We start from the raw sequence: 23,075 nt of genomic DNA on the forward strand, positions 1-23,075 counted from the left end.
CTATTCTTGCTTTACCAGAAAGCTATCTTTGAAACCTCTTGGCTAGGAAGGTGACACTTCCTCTAGGATTCCATTATAACTTCATGCCTAATGCCATATTTATGGCACTGCATTATGACTATTATTAATACTATTATTGTAAAAGCCTCCTTATTAGTCTTTCTAGTTCTGCCCTTGTCCTACTGTAGTTTTGACACTAATCAAAACAACCTTGTGTCTGATCACATGAATATCCTTGTCAAAATCCTCCAGTGTCTTCTCATTTCACGTGAAGTAAAAGCCACAGTATGGCCTATTACGCCCTACATCACTCCATACCACCCATAGGCCCCTTAGGATTAACTACCCGACCTTATCAACTCTTCCCTTTGCTCTCTCCATCCCAGTCATACTGACTCCTTTAAGTTCATCAGATTTAATAGGCATGTTCCTGTCTCAGCACATCTTCTTGGAACACTCTTTTCCCCATAGTCATCTCCTTTGGGCCATGCTGAAATGTCAGCTGAGTGCCCCAAATGAAATAAGACTCAGTGCCCTCCGCCTCCACTACTCCCTATTTCTTTTATCCAATTTTGTTTTTTCTCCATTGCACTTATATCTGACAATATATTGGCATGTTCATTTGCTTATAGTGTCTTCTTTTCCACCAGAATGTATGTAAGCTCCATGGAGGCAAGGGACTTTCTGTTCAGTGCTGTATCCTGAGTGCCCAGCACAGAGTTCAATGAATACTTATCAGATAAATAAATAATCTGTTCAAGTGTAGTTCATACTGAAAAGATTTGGAATCTTGAGATCTCTGGAATATAATATATACTGAATACATGTTTATGAATTAGAAAGGTAAAGATGGCCAAATCTTACATTGAAAATACATAAAAATTAAAAAAGGGTAAAAATATGCATCCACAAATTAATATCTTGGTACATACCTGTTTGAATTCTGAATCTTTTCCTAACATAACTTGAAGACTGTAAATAACTGGATCACCTTTCATTGGTTGTAAACACTCCCATGTAATTTCACAAATGTGATCATTTACCTTCTCTATTTTGGGTGCTGTAGGAAACAAATATAAATAAAATATGTTCCACTTGATTTTAATTTGGTACATCATGCAGACACTTGTTTTAATAAAATCAACAAATATTTAAAATCCACTTATAAACTTGAAATAAGTACCAGTGAATTTTTGAAATTTGCATCCAAAGAGGTTAAAATCAGCACTCTTGTATTCTAAGATATGGGATCTCACTCTGTCACCCAGCCTGGAGAATAGTGGTGCAATCATAGCTCACTGCAGCCTCAGCCTCCTGTGCAGCTACATATACAGGCACATGCTACCATCCCCAGCTAATTCAAAATTTCTTTTGTAGAGAGGCAGGTCTCACTATGCTGTCCAGGCTGGTCTCAATACTCCTGGCCTTAAGTGAGCCTCCCCCTGCAGCCTCCCAAAGCACTGGGCTTACAGGTGTGAGCCACTGTGCCCTGCTTATAGTCAGCATTCTTCTTAAAGCTAAGAGACCCTAAACTTGATAGCAAACAGAAAAAGGACTCAGTGAAACTCTCAATATTATTAGAAAGACTATTCAAGAAGAGTTCTGCTTCTTCTGTTTAAGTACATGATCCAGGATATGGTTCTAGAAGTCTCTGTGATTAGTCTTCAGAGCAATTAACTTTATAGACTTTTCAGCTAAAAATAGAGTGCAGCCCTTGCCAGAGTCACTTTAAAATAAGAACCCCTCTAAAATTAAAAGATAAATGTATATACAAATGTGTGTAAATATGTGTACATGTGTGTGTAAAATTGACTGAAAAACCCACATTAATGAAGAATTTGTTTTGCTTATTAACAGATGACCAGGCTTTCCTTCTGAAATCTAAATGAATGTAATATCAACAACTCAAAATGTTTAAACAATCAGAGTTTATAATTTTTTTATTTAAGCCAATGGCCTAATTAGAAAACCAGCCTACCTATTCCATTTAGTATTTTTATGTTACATTATTAAAAACATCAGTGACAAAAGCCAGTACTTGTCTGAATATGAACGTGCCAGATAAAACAGCTTTTATTATTGAATGGAACCCTCAGTAGAGTTGGGCTTGCCTATATGATTTTGTATAACCGGTGGACATACACTGGATGCTAAATTTTAGTATTAGTAAACAAAGCATTTAGGAAAATACATTAAAAAGTAATTTATTGGCCCGGCACGGTGGCTCACGCCTGTAATCCCAGCACTTTGGGAGGCCGAGGCAGGCGGATCATGAGGTCAGCAGATTGAGACAATCCTGGCTAACACGATGAAACCCCGTCTCTACTAAAAATACAAAAAATTAGCCGGGCATGGTGGCTCAGGCCTCTAGTTGCAGCTACTCAGGAGGCTGAGGCAGGCGAATGGCGTGAACCCGGGAGGCGGAGCTTGCAGTGAATCAAGATCGTGCCACTGCACTCCAGCCTGGGTGACAAAGAGTGAGACTCCATCTCAAAAAAAAAAAAAAAAAAGTAATTTATTATAAAAGAAAATAACTTCAGGATGTATAACTTACCTTTCAAGGCAGCTGGGACAGATTTTGGAGTAGTGAAAATATATTCTTGGGAGAGGGGACCTTCCCCAGCTTCATTACAAGCTTGAATACAGAATTTGTAGGATGTTGACTCATTAAGTCTTTGTACTTTGTATGTATGACATGGTCCTCTGTATAGGGATACAAACCTAAAATGGAAATAACTATTAGATAAACCTTATACTACCTTATGAAAATGTTTTACAAAATAGTATAAACACACTTATTTAGGAACATTATTTATGAGTGATAAGTTACGCCAAAAGTTTGATGCCAGGAACTCTTTGTCACCTAAAATAAATCTCTGTTTTTCATCAGATGAAGAGAAATAGGATATCTGGTAAATTTCCCAATTTGACATGATTTACTGAAAATCTGTTACTAAATTTCATATCCAACCATAACTGTTTCTTCTCAGGCTTCCAGTTTAGCTTTGTTTCTGAATACGATTTTGTTAATGTACATTTTAAAAGATGCTCAGAGCATCACAATTTTCATTACGAATTATTTCTAACTAAAGTCATATTAATAAAATTTGTCAAGTATGGCATAGAGAGCTGAGCTATGAGATTACGTTTCTATTTTAATCTTCCTTGTCTTTATCTGGAAAAAAAAGAATTCTCAATTCCCAGGCAGATTTTTAGTTGCCTTGGTGATGTTTTTCTAGAGATTTACAAAAGCAGTATGACAATATATAATTTCCAATATATCATCCACTTGAACTGTTCAATGAAGTTGAATATCATATATATTTCTCCTTATATGTTACCTATAAGTTGAATGCATCCCAATATTTTTGATTGGATGTTTCTAAAACTCTGGGAAATTAGAGAATGAATAATGAATGCTTATTCAATGCTAACAGTGTGAAAATTGTAGTCAAGTTAAAAATAAAGAAATACTTAATGACAGGAAGAAACAGTACTTCCAATAAGCAGTAACTGGATAAGCCTTGCCTTTTCAATCTCTAAATTTTTTTTTTTAATGACAGGAAAAAAAATAGTGGTAATACCACTGTTTAAAAAAGCTGAACAATGACAAAATCTGGATCAGGGAGCAGCTGAAGTATCATTATGATACCATCCTCACAGCAAGTATATGTAGTTGTGAAAATCAAAGCAAATGGAAGTCATCAAGGATATGAAATTGATTTAATTTATTAAATGTGTGCATTAAAATTAACAGTATCATAAAAGGTTTTAATTTCTTTATTTTCCACAACCAAAGGCCATGAGCCATATTCATACCCTATAACAAGTCTCTAGATGCTAGCTGAATATTAAGTTGGAAGTTCTATAATAGAATAGAATTTATATTTAATAGAATCTTTATTCTATTATCTTTCAACCAAACACTAATTAGACCTGTTTCCAGTAAGCCTTCTTGCACTACCCCAAATGTATGCTAGAAAGGGGAGGAAAAAAATTTAAACAGTTAATTTGCCCAGTAATAGCAACATATATGAAAGATAAATGGCTATATCAAAAACCTCTATAAGGCAAATAATCTCTTTGTAGAGATAAGACTACAAAGATTACATAAAATTCTGCCAAGAACAAAGGCTAACATTCATCGATACATAGATTTTAGGAAATGATCAATAGTGTTTGTTCTGTGTAATGTTCTTACTGGTGATATACTAGTATACAAAATTATTCCATGTTATTTTAAATGTATAAGTATTTCTGATAGAGAGTACTTATGTACAAGCACCATGAACATTCCATTGTTGAATATGTGGCTAACATACAAACAACACAAAAAAGTAAATCTTTTTTTTTTTTTGAGACGGAGTCTCGCTCTGTCATTCAGGCTCTGGAGTGCAATGGCACAATCTTGGCTCACTGCAAGTTCCGCCTCGCGGGTTCACGCCATTCTCCTGCCTCAGCCTCCCAAGTAGCTGGGACTACAGGCGCCCACCACCATGCCTGGCTAATTGTTTTATATTTTTAGTAGAGGTGGGGTTTCACTGTGTTAGCCAGGATGGTCTCGATCTCCTGACCTCGTGATTCACCCGCACTGGCCTCCCAAAGTGCTGGGATTATAGGTGTGAGCCACTGCGCCCGGCCAAAAAAGTTAATCTTGGGAAAAACTGTTACTAGTATTCTGAGTCCATCAGATATGGACATTGTTTCTAATATATTCAGTGAAAAGCAGAAAAGCAAAATTCAAAATTCTTAAAATATTAAAGGATTAACAGCTGTGGGAGGATGTGGCATTGCTTATATGGAATATAATGTGAATAAATAGCCCTAGTTGGCATTAGAATGACTGTTACAAATATTCAGAGTTAACACTGTAATTCAAATACATGATTTAGTGCAGCAGTATATGGCACATTATATAGGAAATAGTATAACAGGTACATGAAGATGTAAAAGAGGCACAGAAAGAATCTGAATGAGATAGAGATTAGCAAAGGGACGAGATAATTAATCACAGAATCTAACTGAGATCACACAGTGAAAAACTGAACTGTACTCATTTAGTGTGCAGGCCCTGTGTTAGGGGTGTGGAAAAGATTGAAACATAATCTCTGCCCTCAAGAATCTCAGAGGCCAGAAACAATCATAATAATTTACTATAAAATTGTTTTGGGACCAGGTGTGGTGGCTCACGCATGTAATCCCAGCACTTTGGGAGGTCGAGGCAGGTGGATCATGAGGCCAGGAGATGGAGACCATCCTGGCCAACACGGTGAAACTCCATCTCTACTAAAAATACAAAAAATTAGCCGGGCGTGGTTGGTGCGCACCTGTAGTCCCAGCTACTCGGGAGGCTGAAGCAGGGGAATTGTTTGAACCTGGGAGGTGGAGATTGCAGTGAGCCCAGATCGCACCATTGCACTCCAGCCTGGCAACAGAGTGAGACTCCGTCTCACAAAAAAAAAAAAAAAAAAAATTGTTTTGGTCAGGCATGGTGGCTCATGACTGTAATCTCAGCACTTTGCGAAGCTGAGGCGGGAAGACCACTTGAGCCCAGGAGTTCAAGACTAGCGTGAGCAACATGGTGAAACCCCATCTCTACTAAAAATACAAAAACTAGCCAGGTGTAGTGGCCCATGCCTGTGGTCACAGCTACTTGGGAGGCTGAGGTGGGAGGACGGCTTGAGCCCTGGAGGCAGAGGTTGCAGTGAGCCAAGATAGTGCCACTGCCCTCCAGCCTGGGTGATAGAGCGAGACCTTGTCTTAAAAAAAAAAAAAAATTGTGTCCTGCTAGAAATAAACATTGAAGAGTTTATTTTGTATCCAAGATTAGGTGTCTTTTATTATCATGAAAACAGTAAACGGATTAGAGAAAACAATGAAAGAGTAGCCCACTTATTTTTTTCTCTTGGTATTCCACTCACAAATTATAAATAGGAAATCTACATTGTGTTTTCAAATGTTTTAAAAACACACTTTTGTATGACAATCTTGACTTCATTTTTGAAAACTTACTTCATTAAAAAAATTTTTTTTTTAGAGACAAGGTCTCACTATCTTGCCCAGGCTGGTCTTGCACTCCTGGGATCAAGCAATTCGCCTGCCTTAACCTCCCAAAGTGCTGACATTACAGGTGTGAGTCAGCACACCTGGCCTACTTCTAACAGTTACAGAAATTTATATACTTAAGACCTAAGAAACTATATAAAGAAGCAATTAAAAAAACCTACCGTCCATTCTTATCCTCCATCTGAAGGTGGTATTGAATAGAATCGGTTGACAATGTCTTTGGAGTTCCTTCTCCCCATTTCAGCTTAAGGTTCTGGTGGCTAAAGGCAACACATTCCAGACGAGGTGGATCAGGAGGGAGAGGCTTAGTTTTTAATTTTATCATATGGCTGAAAGGACCAGCTCCAAGGCTATTCAAGGCTTGAATTCGTATTCTAAGTGCCACATAAGAAAAAATGTTTGGTTATGATTGTTTTATTTAAAGTGTCTCTCTGGTCTAGGCAAAAATCAACATAATATTTAGAGTATACCTGTATGTTGTATCTGGTTGCAAATTGTTGATAATATAGCTTGTAACCTTTCCCACTGTTAGGGACTGTTTATCTCCAAAGTCTATGCTGTAGGAAAGGATTTCCGAACCATGATCACAAGGCTTTTCCCAGCTTATTGCAAGGCATGTAGAAGGTGAATAATGGGGATTTTCTATCTCATCATCACTTATTTCTTGAAGACAGGTCACAATGCCAGGAACTGATGGTGGAGTCACACAGGCTACTACTTCACTGAAAGGGCCTGCACCCACAACACTGAGAGCCTACAAATTAACAGAGCCTCTGAGTTAACAAAGTCATAACCATGAAAATGCCAATGAAATATAAAACTCTGGATAGAGTTAAGTGATAAAGTACTGATCATCTTTACCTGGACCCTGCAATAATAGGTAGTTGCTGGTGAAAGTCCTTTTATTTCATAATTGAGACCAGGCCCACAGTAACATATCTGCATACTTCCTTCAACTCCTCCCCACTCCAATCGATATTCAGTGACATCTGTTCCATTACTCAAAGGAACCTTTAAATTAACAAAAGTATAAAGGTCTTAGTCTTGATGTAGATTAAATAGCTTTTGACCAAAAATGTTCTTTACCTGACCACATGTAAAACTAGATTGCTTCTGAATTTCTTTAAAACTTTTAAGCACAATCAAAACTGTTCAATTTTACATTTTTTATTCATTAAGATTATCTGAATTTAAGATTGGTCAAATATGTAACTGTTTTGAATTAGAAGTAGAAATATGACTAAGTCACTTTAGAAAGTGTTTTAAGGTACATATACTTCAAATAATTCTAATAATATGAAATGTTAAAACCATACAGACGTTTTGTTAAATTTCAAAGGGAACTGAAAATATAATAACTGTCATCACTGATTATTACTATCCACAGTAAGTACACTGGTGATGTGTACTGGATAAATATAAGAGAAACAGAATTTACTAATTCCTATGTATGTCTGTTCTGAACAGTAAACTTACCAGTGGCTGAAGTATCTCAGTACTGAGACAAAGCCTTTCATAAAAATACAAAGCACATAATGAACAGGAATCTAAATATCTGTAATGCAAATATACCACACTCAAATTCTTCAAAGAGGAAAAAGAAGTCACTGTTTCTCATGTGAATTAAACTAGGACTTGCTCTGTATAATACAGGAGGTAAAAATGAACAGTATCTTTATTCTTTTATATAAACTATTCTAATCACTTAAGAAAGTAGATATAAGTCAATGGAAATTACAATACCTCCCAATTCACTTGTGCACAAGTTGCAGATTTGCATGTCACTTGAGGTGGCTTGCACTGATCTGGTGGCCCAGGGGCTGTAGTAATATCACATTTTTCTGAAAATGGTCCAAACTAGAAAACAAATGTAACTAGTGTTTTATTTTCACCCTTAAATGCCCACTGATTGCAGAGAACTGCATATTTAAAGATTCATTAATAATTAAAGTCTTTTCCCTGTGTTTCAAGATTAATTTGGTCATAATTCTGTAAGTATTCACATAAAATAAAAGACTTAAAATCATGAGAGTAAAGGTGTGAGAAATTTTAAAGTTTCATTTACTTATACTTTCTTCTGCCCCTTATTTCTTCAGGAACTGGTTTTTGTAAGAAGGGCAGGACATTAGGGAATTAGGTGGGTGGAATAATTCAGAAGAAATATAAGGAGTGAAGAAATTGATACTAATTAAAGGTATGGGAGATGATAGGTGTAAATTATTTTAAATTTTTTAATACTTCACGAATCTTTCTTAGGCATTATATTCCATATCAAATTTTACCAACATACTGTTCTATACATTTATATTTATTTTGTACCATAATTTGATTTTCTGTTCCATGCTAAAAGCTCACTTTCTCATAATTACTTTTAACATACATTACCTGGAATATAAAACATTTTATTCAGTATTGGCAAATTCATTCCCTGACACATAGGAGAACAATTACAGAAATTTATAGTCACCAATTTTTTAAAGCTCATTAGCAAAAGAAAAGCCCCAATACACTGGTATTTTCACTTAACAGTGGCGCATCATTATAATGATCAGAAGTAAACCTACTTGTTACTGCACTGTGTCAGGCAGTTTTGCCAAATGCCCATCTTTAAGAGCTAGGTCAACTTCTTTTTTTTTTTTTTTTTGAGACAAGGTCTGGCTCTGTCACCCAGACTGCAGGAGTGCAGTGGTGCAAACATGGCTCCCTGCACCCTCGACTTCCTGGGCTCAAGCCATCCTCCCACCTTAGCCTCCCAAGTAGCTGGGACTACAGGTGTGCACCACCATGCTGGGCTATTTTCTATTTTTTAGAGACAGGGTTTCACCATGTTGCCCAGGCTGGTCTCAGACTCCTGGGCACAAGTGGTCCTCCTGTCTCAGAGGGAGGACTGCTTGAGCCAAAGTGCTGGGATTACACGCATGAGCCACTGGGCCCAGCCAGCTACAAAAATCTAAGAAACTCAACTTCTCAGAAAACTCTATGGAAAAATTCAGTTGTTAACAAAGATTTAATATGAAAATTATTCCAAGTTATTTAAATTATATTTAATTTAGGAAAAAAACATGCATTAATCACCTATAAAAATGTTAATAAATAGCAGTAGACTTACCAAAGGGTAGGGATTTTAACGTATCAAGTTTCATGAATATTGGTAATAAACCTTAAGAAGGTGAAACCAACTATTCAATGTAACCATTAGGCCCTAAAAACAACAGTATAATACTTTAAAATAAAATTCAAAAGTTTTCCAAAAGAAAATAGTTTACTCCTTGACCATACTTATTCAGAGTATCAGTGACTTCAGTTAATGTTAAGTCCTTCATTTTTCCTCCAAATCTGATTGCACAGGGAATATACACCATATTGTATCATCACAATGATTAAATATCTCAGGCTAATCTTGTGAATGTAACTGTTTTATAACAAAGTAAAAAATTAAGGCTACTATATGTGGCAAACAGAAACAAATGTAAATGTTTCCTTTGGTTTACAGCACTGATTTTAGCTAGCCTTTAAATGAAGGTCATCAACTCTCTTGAAATAACCTCAACCTCTGGCCATAAATCCACAGTATAAATATGATGAATAAAGTTAAACTATATACTAATCAATTATAACAACTAATACGGCTCTTGAAAACCAATCTTATGAGAAAAGTATTATTGGATATGGTGAGAAAATACAGACAAATCTGCACAATCTAACATCTATAAAGGGCAAAATCAAAACTCCAACTTCCTTATAGAAACTATTTCATCTGTGTAATTATAAATGTTAAGGAATCTTGCATTTTATAAACAGAAGATGGACTCACTTTAATTATATCAACTTTAAAATTTATATTAATAAGTTTAAAAAATCTTTCCATAAAACTTTATATAGTTTAAAGCTATACACCAATCTATAAAACTCAGAAAATGAAAAACAAAACAAAACAAAAAAGAAACCTTTTATACTATCACATGTATAAAACAGGAAGTAGACTGTGATTTTGTTTAAGGCAATGCTGGGCTATTTCACAAATCACCACTTCAAATATTTGCACTGCTCAACACTACCGGTTTCTATCATATTCACAATTAAAAAAAATTCAAATGTTTAAAGTCTTCAGTAAACTCCTTATTCACATTTCCATTATATTTCATGGACTCATAGTAACTATATCCTGTTAGAATGAAAAAAAAAAAAACAACAAAAAAAACAACAAAACCTGTAGCTATAGGAAACTGCTAGAGAATATGCTTTAATCTCACATGAATAACACCCAAAAATCCTAGATGGCAAATTTACCAAGCAGAGCAAAATGGTGATACAATATGCCTGCTTTGTGAAAAGTAATCTTGAGATCATCCTGAAAATAAGTATTTCATGTAAAAATTAATGAACTATGGCAGATAGTTTTATTAGTTCAAAAATTCTTAATTTAAAACAATAAATTTGAAAACCCATCAATTTTAAAATTCCAAGTATGTTGTTATTATTTTTTGAGAAAAGCCTGTTGCCCAGGCTGAAGTTCAGTGGCACAATCCCAGCTCACTGCAACCTCCGCCTCCTGGGTTCAAGCGATTCTTGTGCCTCAGCCTCCTGAGTAGCTGGGACTACAGGTGTGGGCACCACCAATCCCAGCTAATTTTTATATATTTAGTAGAGATGGGGTTTCCCCATGTAGGCCAGGCTGGTCCTGAACTCCTGGCCTGAAGTGATCTGCCAGCCTCGGCCTCCCAAAGTATTGGAATTACAGGTGTGAGCTACTGTGCCCAGCCAAAATTCCAAATATAAATGTGTCATTTAAAAGTTTTTTTTTTTGTTGTTATTTATTTGAGACGGAGTCTCACTCTGTCACCCAGGCTGGATGCAGTCGCATGATCTCAGCTCACTGTAACCTCTGCCTCCCAGGTTCAAATGATTTTCCTGCCCTCAGCCTCCAGAGCAGCTGGGATTACAGGCACGTGCTACCACCCCCAGCTAAGTTTTGCACTTTTTAGTAGAGAAGGGGTTTCACTATGTTGGTCAGGCTGGTCTCGAACTCCTGACCTCAAGTGACCCACTTGCCTTGGCCTCCCAAAGTGCTGGGATTACAGGCATTTACCACCGTGCCTGGCCAATATGTCATTTAATAGGATAGACTTACAGACTGCTAATGGCAGTAAATGATTTACAATAATAAGTATATACAAAAGGTCAGGTGCAGAGGCTCATGCCTGTAATCCCACCACTTTGGGAGGCCAAGGTGGGGGAATCACTTGAGCCCAAGAGTTTGAGACCAACCTGAGAAACATAAGGGGACCCCCATCTCTACAAAAAAGTAAAAAATAAGCCTGGTGTGGTGGTGTGCACCTATAGTCCCTGCTACTCAGGAGGCTTGAGGCAGGAGGATCGCTTAAGCCTGGGAGGTTGAGGTTGCAGTGAGCCATGATCATACCATTGCACTCCAGCCGGGGTGACAGAGACCCTGTCCTAAAAAAAGAAGTCTGTCTATCTGTCTATACACACACATACATACATACAAAGGTATCTACAAATAAAGAGTACTGTTATACATGTTATAAGGCAACCTAATACAACATATCAGCCACACAAACAATTCAGTTTAGTTCATGGGGAGCATGGAAAGGGCCACTAAATGATAGAAATTTGAGGTTTAGCACAACTATTTATAAGAACTGAAGTAATGATTCTGGTTCCTCAAGTCCTATAGGGATTTAAAAAAGTTTTTCAAGACAAATGTAATTTTTTTTGCCTCCCTTTTTTGAGCAAGGTTAATTCATGTCAACAACAACAAAATAATGATACAAAGCTTCACCATTCTAGCATGCTGAATGGCTTTTATTTAAAATAAAACTGTAAACAGTGTTATTTATAGTACATTATTTATCAGTACTGCTCTCTGGTAGGCATAAATTTTATCTTAAAATCTGGAATAGCTTTAGAAAAGTCTAAAATATATATTCTTTGGGAATATGGAAAGTAAATATTTACTTAAGGTGATTTTGACAAATTATCACAAACCTGAAAATATAAATTAAGATGTAAGTATTAAAGATGTGATCTTAGCGTACTGTAACCTTGTGAGGCTGACAAGATGGCTTCTTACAGAAAGGAATGACTTGTGTAAGAGCTGCCTAAGTATATAAACTTGACATATAAGAAATTTAGGCCGGGCACAGTGGCTCATGCCTGTAATCCCACAACTTTGGGAGGCCGAGGTGGGTGGATCTCTTGAGCCCAGGAGTTTGAGACCAACTTGGGCAACATGACAAAACCCCCTCTCTACTAAAAATATGAAAAAATTATCCAGGTGTGGTGGTGTGCACCAGTGGTCCCAGCTACTCGGGAGGCTGAGGTAGGAGGGTCACCTGAGCCCAGGAGGCAGAGGTTGCAGAGAGCCAAGATCATACTACTGCACTCCACACTGACCCTGTTTCAAAAAACCAAACAGTAATAAATTTAAAAGTAAGTTTACAGATGTAAATACAGAACCCTTTTGGACAACAGGATATGAAATATAGTATAGTTCACCAAAATAATGGGTATAAGAGAACTGTCAATTTAATTCTATAAAATTTTAATTATAGAATAGTTCAAAGAAATCGTTATTTAGTTGATATAGGAAATTACTGCTTTGTCCTTAGAGAATCTGCTTTATCGCAGAGAGATGAGAGGTGTCATAGCTGAGTGGAAAGAGCTTTGGCTCTGGAGTCTGGCAAACTCAGGTTTGCAGCTTACCTCTATCACTTATTAGTGTGTACGACTGTGGACAAAATATTTAGCTTTCCTGAACCCCAGTTTCCTTAGTTGTGAAATGGAGATATTACCTACTTTGTCCACTTTTTGGAGTTATATATTAAATACATACAAAACCAGAATAGTTTAAAGCGTAAGTTTTTTTTCACTTGGGCAAAACATCATAATTAGTTGCCAACTGAAAGTAAATGCTACTTCAGCCTCAAAAAACTTCAATCAGCCTCAAAAAACTCAAAAACCTCAAAAACTTCAATCAGCCTCAAAAAACTTCAGTACTTACGATTTTACTTCAACTTTTAAATTGATTAAGTAAACTCTATTAACACTGCCTAAAAGGTAAACTCTAGCCCAGTTGAAGTCCAAAGTGTCACAGACTGTAAGTGAGATCTAAAATACTGAGATTTCATAAAATTAAATTGTGGAACATACTAACTTCTCTTGTATTTATCAATGTATGCTTATTAAAAAATTGTAAAATTTGGAGTCATATAAAAGCTAAATGGCCAAATAATGGATATGATGATATATGTTAAAATGAAACATATATCACCATTGTGATTATAATTCTACCAGCACAACCTTCTTACCCCCATTTTGTTAGCTGCACGCAGTCTGAAGCTGTATGTCTTTCCAGGAAGAAGGCTGCTCACTGTACATTCTACTTCAGAACCTTGGTAAACTTCTCTAGGTTCATCTTTTTCTACAGGAGACATTTCCACACTGTAACAGGAAATGGGTGATCCACCATCAACCAGAGGGGGTCCTAAAGGTGGAAAGATTGATGCAATTTAACAAGACGAATACTTTCTGTTCTAACTTAATAATAATGTATTACCAAAATGGAAATTACCCCATCGTAACTGTATTTCTTTTGCTTTGGGTCTACCCTGTAATCTGGGAGGGAGGCATGGGCCAGGAGGCACAGCTGGAGTCTGCACAAGTAAAGATTCAGAGACCTGCCAAAACAAAAGCAAAAAGAAAACAAAAATGCCCCAAAACCAAATAATCAGATTGCTTTTGGTAAGGAAAAATAATATAAACATAAATATTGCACTGATAATTTGAAATTGTACTTGATTGTCAATGAAAAAGGAATAAAGTTCTGAAAAAAAATCAAAACCCAATTAAATAAAAACTCAAAATTTTCATAGACAAAGACATGTACTGTGCAAGTGCTATATACAAAGCAAGTTACTGAAAACGAACTTCAATGAACCCTTCCTTTCCTTTTCCTTCCATAACTAAAGAAAAAAACAACTTCCAACACAATTTAATGGGCAATATTTTTTATCTTCTCCAAAGGGATCCATAAATCTCTTCTAAGGAGGGATGTGTTAATATACTGTATAAGCTGATTGATTGATTGAGTTTTAGAGGTGGGGTCTTGGTGTGTTGCCCAGGCTGGAGTGCAGTGGCTATTCACAGGTATGATTACAGCCTCAAATTCTTGGGCTCAAGCAATCCTCCCACATCCAGAGTAGCTGAGACCATACACATTCATCACTGCACCAGGCTTAACTTATACATTACAAAATTATCTTTCCTTTATCCTTTCCACCTAAAAATAATTCTGAAATCAGGTAAGCTTTTCCAGGTATTCGGCATCTTTCTAGGTATTTGATATTGCTTTTAGTTTCTATGCTATATTTATATTTTTAAAAGCCTTTATTTTCAAAGACACTCTGTTAAAAACAATGCCACACTGGGCCGGGTGCGGTGGCTCACGCCTGTAATCCCAGCACTTTGGGAGGCTGAGGCGGGTGAATCACAGGGTCAGAAGATTGAGACCATCCTGTCTAAAACGGTGAAACCCAGTCTCTACTAAAAATACAAAAAATTAGCCGGGCGTGGTGGCGGGCGCCTGTAGTCCCAGCTACTCAGGAGGCTGAGGCAGGAGAATGGCGTGAACCCAAGAGGCAGAGCTTGCAGTGAGCCGAGATGGTGCCACTGCACTCCAGCCTGGGCGACAGAGCCAGACTCCGTCTCAGAAACAAACAAAACAACAACAACAAAAAACAAAACAATGACACAAACTCAGTGCCATATTCCTTACGTGCAACATATTAAGGTTCGTATTTAACATTCTTTTAAACACAAAATACGAATCTTTTTATCAGAAAGCTATCCTATACAAAAATGCTGTAAAATGCTATAGTAGAACAGGATTTTGTGCATGTGTATGTATGGTTGCTTTTCTTAAATCCAGGGAGATTTTCTTACTGGATAAAATGAAGCAATTGGAACACAAGCCAGCTGGGCAGGACTCACACTCAGTTTCACATTAGTTTCATTTTCAACAAAATGCCTATATTTCATTTTAAAAAAGAATATTTTCATTGCATTAAATTCCATTTTGAAAAAAAAAAACAAAACAGCCATTATGAATGATCCAAGAAAGCATTCTTGGTTTAATTCATTAAAAAAAAAAAAAAAATCACTTGCCAGGTATGGTGGCTTATGCCTGTAATCCCAGCACTGTGGGAGGCCGAGGCCAGTGGATCACGAGATTAGGAGTTCAAGGCCAGCTTGGCCAACATGGTAAAACCCCGTCTCTACTAAAAATACAACAGTTAGCCAGGCATGGTGGTGGGCACCTGTAGTCCCAGCTACTCGGGAAGCTGAAGCAGAATTCTTGAACCCAGGAGGCAGAGGTTGCAGTGAGCCCCGATCGTGCCACTGCACTCCAGCCTGGGCGACAGAGTGAGACTCCGTTTCAAAAAAAAAAAAATCACTCTTATTAATAAACATACATCCCTAGAACATTATGTCTTTATATCAATGGTACACTTTAAGTTCATTTTGATTATTGAGTCTCTAATAAAAAAATAATGGCCAACTTTTTTGAAATAAGTAAATATTAGAAAGTAGATTTAAATAAGTAGATACTATTTTATGATGTGTTCTCACACACATAATTTATGAAGCAGTAAATCAGTCTATAATTTTATTTCTATTTCTGCTTAGTATGGTTATTAAGCATCATTCTCAAATTTATCTTTATAAAATTTTCTCCAATGTTTTCATGTATTTGTTTTTCCAAAGCTGAATATCAACCAGAAAATAGACATACACTGAATACTTACTGTGAGCTAAGTACATTAGAATATTTTGGTCACTATCAGATTAACCAAACAGGTTATAGAAGTTACTTTGCTCCATTTGTGGATATGTTTCAATATTTGAAGTGGCACCTGGTAACCCTACCCCATTTAGCCAAACTTAACAACTACACAAAAGCATCTACATATAAGTATTACCGCACTCTGTCCTCCATCACTGATGCAGTAAACTCGTAAACGATAGAAACAGCCTGGATTCAGTCGATCACAAAGATGTTCCCTGGTAGCGCCACTGTATATCATTTCCCATTTGTTTCCTGTAAGGTGAGGAATTGTGTTCAATCAGATACTAGGTAATGTTTAACGTTTTGGTATCATGGACACATCAGGTATCCTAGCTTCACAAAGTAAGTATTTATGTAATTTGTCAGAAACAATTTAGGCTTGTTTCGGTTTCCTGGAAATGATCTAATTTTCTTTATGTGTGCAACTTCCTAGACAAGTCTGCATGGCTTCATGGAAGTGAAATATCTCTGTAATTCTGTACAGACTTTGGCCTAGATTGATAATTTACTTTTAATTAAGCATTTTAAATGTGTTTACTGGTCCAGTAATAATGTTATAGCACACAAAGAGTACAAAAAACCAGTATCAGAGGAAGTCTAGTCCTAATTAAAAGACATCCTTTTTTTTTTGGCAGGAAATAGGTCATTTCATAGAAATAAACACTGCTAAATGTGCGATTCAAGAATAAAGTTCACTAGTCATAAAACTTACTACTAAAACTAGTATGATGTGAGTTAAATTTTAGAAGTTAGTGCTTCTCTATCTGTATATAAATCTAACTGAATAAACTAACCTTCAGAAGATTCATAGTATCTAAAGACTTGGTCTAGGTGTATAGAGGCTGAGTAATGTAAACAAATGAGAACAAAAAGAACATGTAAATGCAATGATACAGGTGTACAGCACTCTTACATTTGATTCACTGTATTTCTGGAAATCACAATTTAAAGTGGATCGTAACAGGCAAAATCCTAACTGCTACAAACAAAGAAAAAAAAATCCAGGACAGCCCAAAGTGAAGTAAACATCTTTTTACAGTGCCTTATGAAAAGCAGGAAGAAAGACAAGATATAACACAAAATGTAAAGCCATAAAGAATAGAAAGAGACTGGCTGGAATAAATCTATCAGTGTTTAATATCCATTCATACCGTTAGAACCTTCTGCCATCTCCACCACATATTTATTGATGGCTGCTCCGCCATTGTCTTTTGGTGGATCTATTCAAAGAAGCAAAGTAGTATTAAGCAAAGCACAAAACAACATAAAAATGATAAAAAACCTAATAAACAGAATACGAAACTAGGTTTAAAAAAAAAAAAAATCACCTGCAATGACTTAATACCAGTACCCAATTACTCCATGCTGTTGTCATCTGCTTTCACTTAATTTACCATATTTAAAATAGGGCTCTCTATAACAATTTTTAATGGCTGCATGATATTCCACTTACTTTATTTATTTTTATTTTATTTTTTTTAGATGGAGTCTCACTCTGTCACCCAGGCTGCAGTGCAATGGTAATGATCTTGACTCACTGCAACCTCTGCTTCCTGGGTTCAAGTGATTCTCCTTCCTCAGCCTCCTGAGTAGCTGGGACTACAGGCATGTGCCGCCATGCCCAGCTAATTTTTATACTTTTAGTAGAGACGGGATTTCACCATGTTGGCCAGGGTGGTCTCAAACTCCTGACCTCAGGTGATCTGCCTGCCTCGGCCTCCCAAAGTGTTGGGATTACAGGTGTGAGCCACCATGCCCAGCCTCCATTTACTTTAGATGTTAAGGTTGTTTGAAATTTTTGAATATCACTGAAGCATTTTATTGGTCTGAATTTTCAGGCAAGGGTCAAGTTTATGGGATCTTTGTTTTTCCATTAGGTATGTAGGTAGGTGGTCGATAAATGTTTGTTTTAAATGAATGGTTTTCATTTCTCATAAGAGCCAGATGACCCAGGTGACTTTAGCTGCAAGTTCAGTAATCTTTCATTTCACACAGTGCTACCCCTGCTCACTATCTTACAGTGGATCGCAAGTTGCTCTTTATAATATCTTAATCTACCATGCATGAGTATAAGGTTTTCCACAAAAAATGTACCCAATGAATGACTCTCACATTTCTTTTTGGACTGTCTTGAGATAACAAATTTACTCAAATATCTTAAAAATTATCTTCATATTCAAATTATTTTAATCAAACACAAAAGTATTAATGTATAAACATGCACAATATCTTACCCCAAGTTATTTTAAAACTGTGTGAATGTATCTTTCCTTTCACTGAAGGCTTTACAGGTATGCCTGGTTTATCAGGGCAAGTAGTAAATTCTACTACTTCACTTGGATTACTTTTACCTTCTGAGTTGTAAGCAATAACCTGTGATGAGAACACAAAGACATAAAATAATGCATTTGATACTTAATGATACTGGCTTAATGAACAAAGTGATAGGAGACAAACAGCTTCAACCAAATGATAAAATACTTTTTTTTAGCTTGGAATGGTTTGTTCTTTGAGAACTGCTTGACTCCAATAGATACTTGGCATGTATGAAGATTATGAAACTGTACTTCCCTTTTTAGAGTCCATCCGGGGAATACAAGTGTAAAACCTAACATTTTGATACTAAATAAGAATCAAAGGAACAAGCTATAATCTGGTGATTCTTGATGGGCTTTAGGCTTTAGGCTTGCTTTGTTTCTTCTTTTAATATTCTTTGTGGGTTTAGAAAGAGGTCCATACATTCTTTGAATCTCCTTTCTTCAAAAGGTGAAGTTTAATCCCCCTTCCCTTGTGTGCGTGTTATACTTAATCACTCAAACAAACAGAATACAGCAGAAATGACAGTGTGTGTAACTTCCCTATGGAAAAATTCATGTGGTGAGGAACTGAGGATTCCTGGAGACAACCATGTGAGTGAACTTGAAAGCAGACTCCAGTCCCAGGAGAGCCTTGAGATGACTGCAATCCCAGGTGACATCTTGATTACAACCTCATAGAGACCCTACATTAGAATTACCCAGTTAAGCTGGTTCTCAATTCCTGACCCACAGAAACTGTAAGTTTGTTTTTTCAAGATGCTAAATTTTGGGATAATTTTTTATAAAGCAATAGAGAAATATAATTCCAATCTAGGTATTATTCTATTATAGACATTTAACTATACCTGTATTGTTACATTTTCTCCTCTACTGAACTTAAAAGATCTTCAAGTACAATACCAAACCATGATTTTTTCTTCTCTAAACCTGCCCCTCTTTTTCTCTCCCCACGGTAAAAAGCTCTACCCGTCTACCTAGTTGCTCAAGTCAAAAGTGTTAGAGACAAACCGCCCCAAAAAAGCTTTGTGCTACTTTGTACTGCTGACACTCCCCACAAACCTCTCCATGCTGCCCACCCCTCCCCCTTATGCTCTGCAACTCCTCTCTGTGTGGCCCACCTTTCCCTCTGAGCCCCTTTACATTTCTAAGCCCTTATCTAGGCGCCACAGTGAAGCCAGCAGACTTCACCTATCAGGCCTTGCTGTGATAAGCAAATCCCAATTACAGGCCATTGGGACTACACACGGGGAGGTCGTGGGAAGCACAAACTTTACCTACACCCACCTGTAAGTTCCTTCATTTAGCCTCTACCACAAACATCACAAGGTGATATATGGCAAAGTTAACCAACAAACGACCCCAGGGTCTCTCTCCCCAATATAAACCCCTCATTTTGTAAGCTCAGGGCTTCCTCCTCTGTCTGCAGTGGAGCAGCCGGCAGGTTCAATACACTTACTCACCTGACTTTGGGTCTATTCTTTCTCTTGGCTGACCTTACAAAAAGGAGACATCCTTGATTCTTCTCTAAACCGCATCAAATCTCTCACTATATACTTCCACTTCACTATTCTTTACAATTACAACCACGTTAATGAAAGCCTCCTTTCTCCTGTCTTTCCTGAGTGACTGTAATTATACCACTACCTAGTTTCCCAGTGTACATTCCTGCCCTTGATCCCCACCTACTTTCTACACCGCAGCCAGAGAGACTTTATCACTGCTCAGCTCAGAACCCTCTAATGGCTTTCCATCTTACTCAAAATAAAATCTAAATTCCACACCATGCCTACAAGGCCCTGTGTGATTTCATCCTTAACTACCTCTTGAAACTCCACTGCAGGGTCTTTGTGCTAGCAGAATGTTCTTCTGATTTTGACATGCTACTTCCTTGTTACTCAGATCTGTTTAAATGCCATTTCCAAGAAGACTTCCTTAACTACTCATTCTCTCTTACCCCATTCTATTTTAATTAACCTGCATTGCACTTAACACAATCTATTTGTTTGCTTATTAATATTGTCCATTCCCCTCATCAGAATATCTGTTGTAGTATTAGTGTTTAGAACAGTGCTTAGCAGAGAGTAGATGCTCAACTACTGGTTGAATGAATGACTCACAGATGGGGACTATGATGCTATATAACACCATACACAAGGATATGAATAAATCTACGACCCCAAATAATTCATAGAGCCCATCAGAACTCAGTAAAGTTTAGTCCAATTGTTCAATTTTGCTCAGGCTTCCTCAGTCCTCTCACAGTCACATGGATTTTCAGGATGTTTTCTCACTCTACTTCTTTACAAATGAGACTACAAATGGGTTTGAAACACTTCTCAATATTGTGCACAGAATCTACTTAAACCTTTTAACCAGAAGAACAGTCTTCCTAAAAACTATAAAGATTCATTTAACTATGTTTTTAAGGCTCTATATTTCAACATTGTCTCCTTTTACTGTAAAGCACCTTCTAGTCATAAGGGTAATTAAAGGTATAAAGTCAACAAGATAATCTCCCTCCACCCAAATTTTAATCAAAATTTTCATTTAGTGCCTATCACATAAGGAGCACTGTGCTAGGAACCCTGTGTGATCAGATCTTATCTTCGAGGAGTTTAGAATCTTCATGCGGAAGATAAGCAATATGTGTATCAAAAGAATTGGGCAGGAGAAGAAAGATTACTAAGGCCTAAAATGGTTCAGGAAGGCTTTGAAAAGGAAAATGGAAGTATTATGGAGTCTTCCTGAGCAATAGCAATCAAAGGGGAAGCTTGGGTAAGAGAAAAAAACAGAAAGCCCTGCACGTAAGAGCACAAGTGAATAGTAAACAGTGAGCTCTGCTCAGGGAGAGATCAGTAGTTAATCTGGTGAGGTAGGTGGTTCAAATATGGACTGGAAGGTAGTAAATTTTAAAAACTGAACAGAAATATAAAGAACCTTATATCAAACTAAGGAAATTGTTTCTTAGAGGGAAAGCTGTTTTTCAGAAAGATTAATCTAGGTATAGAAGAGAACCTGGATTGGAAGGTAAGAAAAGAGCCTGAAAGCAGTTATATACAGAACATGTTTGGAGACTTAGTATTCTTCAAGACAGAAATGGCGGATGATATAAGGCAAAAAGATGGTACATCCAAGCAAGAGAGGGATACACCAAGAAGACCTAAGGACTTAGCTAGGGCACACTTAGGGCAGAAAAGATAGATCATAAAATGACACCAGACAAGATGAGAAGAAGAAAACATGACTACATACTATGTACTGTAACAGATGCTAACATAAGTGAATTTCAAGGATGGAACATAAAAGTAGTTAATGGAGTCAGATACAAGCTGTTTTGATTTCTCTTTACCTATAAAAAGACCTCAAACAAAAAGGAATAAGCTAAAAGTGAAAGTATCTAAAGGTTCTTAGTTAGCTCAAGATGCCCAGACCTTGACCTTTAGAAGCCTTGCTACATCCAAAGTGGGGACTGGAAATAAAAAAAGAAAAAAAAAATCCCAGAAGGCTTGCTACTTGAAAAACTTTCACAGGAAATTCAGGAAACAAGGCATCAGTTTTCTAGTGGCCTAGGGTTCTAGGACTGGCCACTCAGCTATGAAGCCTTTGATCGTTTAAAAAAAAATTTTAGACACCAGGTCTTAGCCCAGCCTTCAGTGAACCATTTGATGAAATTAGAATTGCTTATAACTCTTAATTTTAAATAATTTTAAAGAATTCTGATTGCTTTGTTGTGCTTTAAAATTTTATTTTTGGCTGGGCGTGGTGGCTCATGCCTGTAATCCTAGTGCTTTGGGAGGCAGAGGTGGGAGGACTGATTGAGTCCAGGAGTTCAACATCATCCTGGGCAACATACAAGACTATCTACACACACACACACACACACACACACACACACACACACACACACACGCACGCATGCACACACTCTCTCTCTCTCTCTAGCCAGGTGTGGTGGCTCATGCCTGTGGTCCCAGCTTACTCAGGAGGCTAAGGTGGGAGGATCCCTTGAGCTCAGGAGTTTGAGGCTGCAGCGAACTATGATTGTGCCAATGCACTCCAGCCTGGGTGATGGTGTGAGCCCCCGTTTCAAAATAAACAAATAAATAAATAAATAAAATTTTATTTTCATTTTTCTTTATCATTTACATTTTTTCACTGTTCTAATCTTGTTTTAGTATTTTGATTATCCCAGAATTGTCCTCAGTGTAGAACATGGAGCTCTAGTATTTGGTAAACTTGGTCATATTAGTGGTTCATTTTACGTTAATCATATTCTTATTGTTTCTTCAGAATAATAACATGCTACTTAGTCATTACTTCCTGGATTGTATTTTAAATATTTTAAAATATTTTAATTTTTTATAGTTTTCTCAAAGTTTTCTAAGATCTCTCTTCAGTGTTCTAAGATCTCTCTAAAATATTAAGATTTTATTTTGATATAACTGTTTGAAAGAGTCCGCAATATCTAGCTAGAAAAGGAAGACAGAGACACAACAATAGGATTTAACGATTCAAAATGCCCTTAAGCTGGGTTCCCCGCACATGGCAGATTTAAAATAAGTGTCTGAGCTCCTAGAACTTCATACAAGCATCATTTTCTACTTCCTGTTTTTTTTTTCCTCCTCTAGATCAGTTGTTTCCAAATTTTGGCAAGGATCAGAATTACTTGGAAGTATACCACATCAGATTGCTAGGCCTCTGCCCCCCAAATTTCTGATTTAGTAGATGGAGGTGGAGAGGGGAGGGGCCAGAGAATTTACATTTCTAACAAGTTCTCAGGCAATACTGATAAAATGGCCTGCTGACCACTTTGATAACTATTG

The 23,075-nt window shown here is 36.9% G+C and overlaps 1 protein-coding gene across 5 annotated transcripts in view; it reads right to left on the reverse strand.

Moving 5' to 3' along the window:
* The window catches only part of FNDC3A (fibronectin type III domain containing 3A), a 222,412-nt gene that overhangs the window by 5,868 nt on the left and 193,469 nt on the right, over positions 1-23,075 (reverse strand). For all 5 annotated transcript variants that reach the window (XM_017873774.1, XM_017873775.1, XM_017873778.1 and 2 more), the window contains 11 exons: positions 18,169-18,307; positions 17,086-17,154; positions 16,068-16,186; positions 13,661-13,766; positions 13,398-13,573; positions 7,810-7,923; positions 6,928-7,077; positions 6,537-6,820; positions 6,228-6,440; positions 2,555-2,721; positions 933-1,060 (listed from right to left, as the gene is read on the reverse strand). In XM_017873774.1, the coding sequence (XP_017729263.1) occupies positions 933-1,060; positions 2,555-2,721; positions 6,228-6,440; positions 6,537-6,820; positions 6,928-7,077; positions 7,810-7,923; positions 13,398-13,573; positions 13,661-13,766; positions 16,068-16,186; positions 17,086-17,154; positions 18,169-18,307 (1,665 nt within the window). The remainder of the gene's footprint in view (positions 1-932; positions 1,061-2,554; positions 2,722-6,227; positions 6,441-6,536; positions 6,821-6,927; positions 7,078-7,809; positions 7,924-13,397; positions 13,574-13,660; positions 13,767-16,067; positions 16,187-17,085; positions 17,155-18,168; positions 18,308-23,075) is intronic.

The sequence above is a fragment of the Rhinopithecus bieti genome, unplaced genomic scaffold (genome assembly GCF_001698545.2).
Source record: "Rhinopithecus bieti isolate Rb0 unplaced genomic scaffold, ASM169854v2 scaffold_7398, whole genome shotgun sequence".
Classification (NCBI taxonomy): domain Eukaryota; kingdom Metazoa; phylum Chordata; class Mammalia; order Primates; family Cercopithecidae; genus Rhinopithecus; species Rhinopithecus bieti.